Below are 6,838 nucleotides of genomic sequence, written 5' to 3' on the forward strand. Positions count from 1 at the left end.
ACAGTAGCTTTCTACCAACCACAGCCCCGGCTGTTGGGCAGCACAGATACCGCGAGGTCTACGGGGCGGAGCCTTGGAGGGGGCGGAGCTTAGCGTGACATTTTGCGACTAGGATTCCACTGGCTTCACCTGTAACATCTCTCGCTGTCTGTTGCGTAGACGAATCGGCGTGACGAGCTGAAGATTCGAAGGCGCCAGCCCCAGCCCCGCGCCAGACGCCGTTCCCTTAGAAACCTGAACTGCAGGACCAACTGCAGGAGGCAGCCCCGGAGCTCCGAGGACTCGTCCCGTACCGCGCCGTCCTGCCGTCCCCGCATCGCGCCGCCCCGCCCCGGCTTGCCTCAGCCGTCGTTGAAACCCGTCACAGCGTGCAGGATCGAGCGCGGCCCTCGCCCTCTGCCAGGCCCCGGGGGCGCCGTCCGTCGGTCGAGGTCATGGGCAGCCGGTCCCGCAGCCCCAGTGCCTACCCTGCGGACTGGTGGGGACCGCAGACCGAAGGACCCGGCCCCGCCAAGCGCCGCCGAACGGAGGAGCCCGAGGGCCCCGAGTCCGAGTCCGAGTCCGAGGCGGCGCCCAGCCTGGACAACCTGACGGGACCTCCGGCCGCGGACGCGCTCACTTCCGTAGTGGTCCTGCCCGCCGGCTGTGCCCTGCACCTGCCCCTAGATGACGTCGACGTGCTGCTGGAGCCCGAGCCCACGTCCGTGCTGCAAGTGTCTCTCGGAGATCACATCCTCATGCTGGTCCCCGAGGCCCTCCTGGGCTGGGGCGTGGAAGGCCCGTGGGGACAGGGCCTGCAACGGGCCGCTTTCCTGAGCGCTCCAGGGGAGTACATGGCCCTGGAGCCGGGATTCTTCTGCGCAGCTGTCCCAGAGATCGCCCGCCAAGAAGAGGTCAACAGGGAGGAAGCAGATGCCGAGCTCCTGCCGCCTGGGATGGAGGCTGAAGCCGGCTCCGTCGCTGAGCTCCGCAGCATCACCGCAAGGGTGTCGGGACCCAGCGCGCAGGGCTTTGTCCCAGAGCCCTGTCCTTGGGCGCCCAATCCTAGTCCAGAGAAAGGCTCTCCTCACCACGACGACAACCTGGACATGCACCTTCTGGAGCCCTTTCCGGACTCACCACTCCAACCTCTACCTCCCTCTCCTATTCCGGGTCCTCACGAGCGCCCCCAACGCCCTTATGGTCCTAAGCGCAAGGCCCAGAGATGTCTGTTCCCCGAATGAACTCCACCCCGGTACACACACACACTGGAGGCCCAATGCATTTCCCGGCGTCTTTTACACTGAATGTCCTACAACCTGGAAATTAAGCATCTCGTGGGCCAACAACTCCTTTTCCCCTCCAGACTGGCTATAGTAGCAGGAGAAGTTATGTCAGGAAAAGAAAGCAGACTCTAGACCTCAGCTTTGAAATGGAAAATCTGCCCAGGGATACCGGACAGTGTGTGTTCAGATTTTAAACATCATTCTCAGGCCTATCCATTCCCGCTCGTTTGCGTCAGTTATTTTCTCTCAAATTCTACTCTCTCCAGCACCATACCCTATTGCTACCCTATTTCTCCCCAAACCAATAAATAACTGGATTTCTCATGTTATATGTTTTCCCATGAATTTATAAAGATTTTTAGCCATGGCTTTTCTCTTTCTTGGTGTTTTGAGCTGCTCTCCTGGAAAGCTGCAAAATAGTGTGATGGTTACTATACATAATTGTATGATGTTTGTTCATAGCTTCCTCTTAACCTGAGGAAGTTCTCTTCCAGTCAAGTTCACTTTTCATTATGAATAAATGCTGGATTTTATCAGATGTTTTCAGCATGTATTAGGATACACATTTCCTTTTTGAATCTGTTCCTCTGGTTATTTTGACTCAGAGACTGATGTAAAATGTTTGCATTCCTGCTATTCCACATTATCCATACCTTCTAAATTCTACCCCGAGTTTTTTCTTTTGTAAATCAAACCTCTAACTTTTAAAACATTAATTTAGGGGCCTCCCTGGTGGCGCAGTGGTTAAGAATCTGCCTGCTAATGCAGGGGACACGGGTTCGAGCCCTGGTCCGGGAAGATCCCACATGCCGTGGAGCAACTAAGCCCATGAGCCACAGCTGAAGCCCGCGCACCTACAGCCCATGCTTCGCCACCAGAGAAGCCACTGCAGTGAGAAGCCCGTGCACCTCAACGAAGAGCAGCCCCCGCTCACCGCAACCAGAGAAAGCCCGTGCTCAGCAACAAAGACCCAATGCAGCCAAAAATAAATAAATTTAAAAATTTAAAAATAAAACATTAATTAATTACCATATTTGTTTCACATTTTTATAAAAGAAATAAAATCTACAGGTAAAGCTGAAGACAAGATGGTTTCAGTTTTTTTAAACATCAATACTATTTATATTCACCAACATGCTTTAACCATTTCCTCTCTACCTTTTTATTCTTATATTCCACTCTCAAAGTCTAGCCTCAATTTTCTTCTTGCTGAAGAATATACTTTAATAGTTCTTTCCACTATACCCTATGTGTAGCAAATTATCTTGGTTTTGTAAATCTCAACATGTTTTGTGTAGTACACTCTCATAGTCTTGTATATCTGAAAATTTTTATTATATATTCATTCCTAATTCTAAAGTGTTATTTAAGTACTTTAAAGACATTACTCCATTGTTCTGCCATTTTTTATTGTTGTTGCAGGCAAGAGGTCTCTGCCAATCAAGTTGTTATTCCTTTTATATTTGATTCAGCTGTTCATTAGCACATTTTTTAATTTAATTTTATTTTTTAATTGAAGTATAGTTGATTTACATTGTTGTGCTACTTTCTGGTGTACAGCAAAGTTATATATATTTTTTCCATATTCTTTTACATGGTTATGGTTTATTACAGGATATTGAATATAGTTCCCTGTGCTATACAGTAGGACCTTGTTGTTTATCTGTTTTACATTGAATACATAATAGTTTTATATCTGCTAATCCCAAACTCCTAATTTATCTCTCCCCCACCCTCTTTCCCCTTTGGTAAACATAAGGTTGTTTTCTATGTCTGTGAGTCTATTTCTGTTTTGTAAATAAGTTCATTTGTATCATATTTTAGATTCCACTTACAAGTGATATCATATGATATTTACCTTTCTTTGACTTACTTCACTTAGTATGATAATCTCTAGGTCCATCCATGTTGCTACAAATGGCATCATCTCATTCTCATTTATGGCTGAGTAGTATTCCTTTGTATAGGTATGCCACATCTTTTTATCCATTCATCTGTAGATAGACATTTAGGTTGCTTCCATGTCTTGGGTATTTTTTTTCATTTATTTATTTAATTTTGGGCTGTGTTGGGTTTTGTTGCTGCATGTGGGCTTTCTCTAGTTGCAGCGAGCGGGGGCTACCCTTCGTTGAAGTGCACAGGCTTCTCATTACGATGGCTTCTCTTGTTGCAGAGCACGGGCTCTAGGTGCACGGGCCTCAGTAATTGTGGCATGTGGGCTCAGTAGCTGTGGCTCGTGGGCTCTAGGCTAGCGGGCTTCAGTAGTTGTGGCACACGGGCTTAGTTGCTTGGCGGCATGTGGGGTCTTCCCAGCCCAGGGCTCAAACCTGTGTCCCCTGCACTGGCAGGCAGATTCTTAACCACTGCACCACCAAGGAAGTCGCCAGTTGGCTATTTTAAATAGTGCTACTATGAATATTGGGGTGCATGTATCTTTTCAAATTAGAGTTTTCTCGGGATATTTGCCCAGGAGTGGGACTGCTGGACCATATAGCAACTCTTTTTAGTTTTTTAAGGAATCTCCATACTGTTCTCCATAATGGCTGCACCAATTTACATTCCCTTCAACACTGTAGGAGAGTTCCCTTTTCTCCACACCCTCTCCAGCACTTATTATATGTGGACTTTTTAATGATGCTCATGCTGACCAGTGTGACGTGATACCTCATTGTAGTTTGATTTGCATTTGTCTAGTAATTAGTGATATTGAGCATATTTTCATGTGCTTTTTGGCCTTCTGTATGTCTTCTTTGGAGAAATGTCTATTTAGGTCTTCTGCCCTTTTTTTTTTTTTTTTTTTTTTTTTTTGCAGTACATGGGCCTCTCACTGTTGTGGCCTCTCCCGTTGCGGAGCACAGGCTCCGGATGCGCAGGCTCAGCAGCCATGGCTCACGGGCCCAGCCGCTCCGCGGCATGTGGGATCTTCCCGGACCGGGGCACGAACCCGTGTCCCCTGCATCGGCAGGCGGACTCTCAACCACTGCGCCACCAGGGAAGCCCTACACTGAAGTCTTTAATGCATTTTGAGATGACTTTTGTGTGTGGTGTGAGATAGTGGTCTAGTTTCTTTTTTTTTTTCTTAGCATGTGGCTGTCCAGTTTTCCCAACACCATTTTTTAATCTAAATTTATTTATTTATTTATTTTTGGCTGCGTTGGGTCTTCATTGCAGTCCATGGGCTTCTCATTGCAGTGGCTTCTCTTGTTGCGGAGCACAGGCTCTAGGCACACGGGCTTCGGTAGCTGTAGAGCAGGTGATCAGTAGTTGTGGCTCGTGGGCTCTAGAGAACAGGCTCAGTCGTTGTGGCACACGGGCTTAGTTGCCCCGTGGCATGTGGGATCTTGCCAGACCAGGAATTGAACCCGTGTCCCCCTGCATGGGCAGATGGATTTTAAACCACTGCACCACCAGGGAAGTTCCCCCGTCACCATTTATTGAAGAGACTGTCCTTTTCCATTATACGCTCTTTGCTTCCTTGCCATGAATTAATTATCCATATATATATGGGTTTACTCCCAGGTTCTCAATTATGTTCCATTGACCTATGTATCTGCTTTTCTGCAAATATAATGCTGTTTTGATTATTGTAGCTTTATAATATAGTTTTAACTCAGAGAGTGTGATACCTTCAACTTTGTTCTTTTTATCAGCATTGCTTTGGCTGTTCACGGTCTCTTAGGTTTTCATGTAAATCTAAGACTTTTTTATTCTATTTTTGCAAAAAATATCCTTGGGACTTTGATAGAGATTGCATTGAATCTGAAGTTTGCTTTAGGTAATATAGACATTTGAACGATGTTATTTCTTCCAATCCATGAGCGCAGAACACTTTTCCACTTATGTGTCTCCTCAGGCAAGGGAAACACAAGCAAAAGTAAACAAATAGGATTACATCAAACTAAGAAGTTTCTGCAGAGTAAAGGAAACCAGGAACAAAATGAAAAGGGAACCTACCTAATGGAAGAAGATCCTTGCAAATCATATATCCAATAAGGGGTTAACATCCAAAATATAGAAAGAACTCACAACAACAACAAAAATAAAACAACCCCAAAATGGGTACAGGACATCTTCCAAAGAAGACATAGATGGCCATTAGACACATGAAAAGATGTTCACCATCACAAATTATTAGAGAAATGCAAATCAAAACCACAAAAGTCTATTTCTCTTAAAGTCTATGTCTGATATAAGTATTGCTCCCCAGCTTTCTTTTTATTTCCTTTTGCATGGAGTACCTTTTTCCATCCCCTCAGTTTCAGTCTGTGTGTGTCTTTAGATCTGAAGTGAGTCTCTTGTAGGCAGCATATATATGGGTCTTGCTTTTGCATCCATTCAGCCACTCTTTTTTTTTTTCAAAACAAACAACTTTTTATTGAAGTATAGTTGGTTTACAATGTTGTATTAGTTTCAGGTGTACAGCAAAGTGATCTATATATGTATATATTCTTTTTCAGATTCTTTTCCATTATAAGTTATTATATACAAGATATTGAATATAGTTCCCTGTGCCATACAGTAGGTCCTTATTTATCTATCGCCCTATGTCTTTTGATTGCAGCATTTAGTCCATTTACTTTTAATAATTATTGATGTGTATGTTCTTATTGCCATTTTATTAATTGTTTTGGCGTTGTTTTGTAGTGCTTTTTTCTTCCTTTCTTCTTTCATTCTTTTGTCTTGTGATTTGATGACTATCTTTAATGTCATGTTCAAATTCTTTCCTCTTTTTTCTGTGTGCATCTATTATAGATTTTTCTGTTTGTGTCTATCATGAAGTTTATATACAGTGATATATTGTTATATGTGATTGTTTTAAGTTGCTGATCTCAAATCTCAAATGCATTTAACAACCCTACAATTGTACTCTCCTCCCCTTATGATTACTGTTTTTGACATCATATTTTACATCTAATTATTTTGTGTATCCCCAAACTGCTTACTGTAGATACAGATGATATTACTACTTTTGGCTTTTAACCTTCCTACTAGCTTTGTACATGGTTGATTTTCTATCTTTACTGTATATTTTTTTAATCTGTCTCCTAAGGCAAAGGAAACAAAAGCCAAAATAAACAAATGGGACCTAATTAAACCTAAAAGTTTTCACACAGCAAAGGAAACCATCAACAAAATGAAAAGACAACCTACTGAATGGGGGAAAATATTTGGGAATGAGATGACCAATAAGGAGTTAATATCCAAAATATATAAACAGCTCATACAACTCAATAGGAAAAAGCAAACAACCTGATTTAAAAATGGGCAGAAGGAACAGGATAGAAAGCCCAGAGATAAACCCACGCACATATGGTCACCTTATCTTTGATAAAGGAGGCAGGGATGTACAGTGGAGAAAGGACAGCCTCTTCAATAAGAAGTGCTGGGAAAACTGGACAGGGACATGTAAAAGTATGAGATTAGATCACTCCCTAATACCATACACCAAAATAAGCTCAAAATGGATTAAAGACCTCAATGTAAGGCCAGAAACTATCAAACTCTTAGAGGAAAATATAGGCAGAACACTCTATGACATAAACCACAGCAAGATCCTTTTTGACCCACCTCCT

The 6,838-nt window shown here is 43.7% G+C and overlaps 1 protein-coding gene across 1 annotated transcript; it reads left to right on the forward strand.

Moving 5' to 3' along the window:
• The first annotated feature begins 434 nt into the window (after positions 1–434).
• LOC132490543 (proline-rich protein 23C-like) lies at positions 435–1,223 on the forward strand. The gene has a single exon (XM_060098870.1). It carries the CDS (start codon positions 435–437, stop codon positions 1,221–1,223), a length of 789 nt encoding a protein of 262 aa, XP_059954853.1.
• The last annotated feature ends 5,615 nt before the right edge of the window (positions 1,224–6,838 follow it).

The sequence above is a fragment of the Mesoplodon densirostris genome, chromosome 5 (assembly GCF_025265405.1).
Source record: "Mesoplodon densirostris isolate mMesDen1 chromosome 5, mMesDen1 primary haplotype, whole genome shotgun sequence".
NCBI lineage: Eukaryota > Metazoa > Chordata > Mammalia > Artiodactyla > Ziphiidae > Mesoplodon > Mesoplodon densirostris.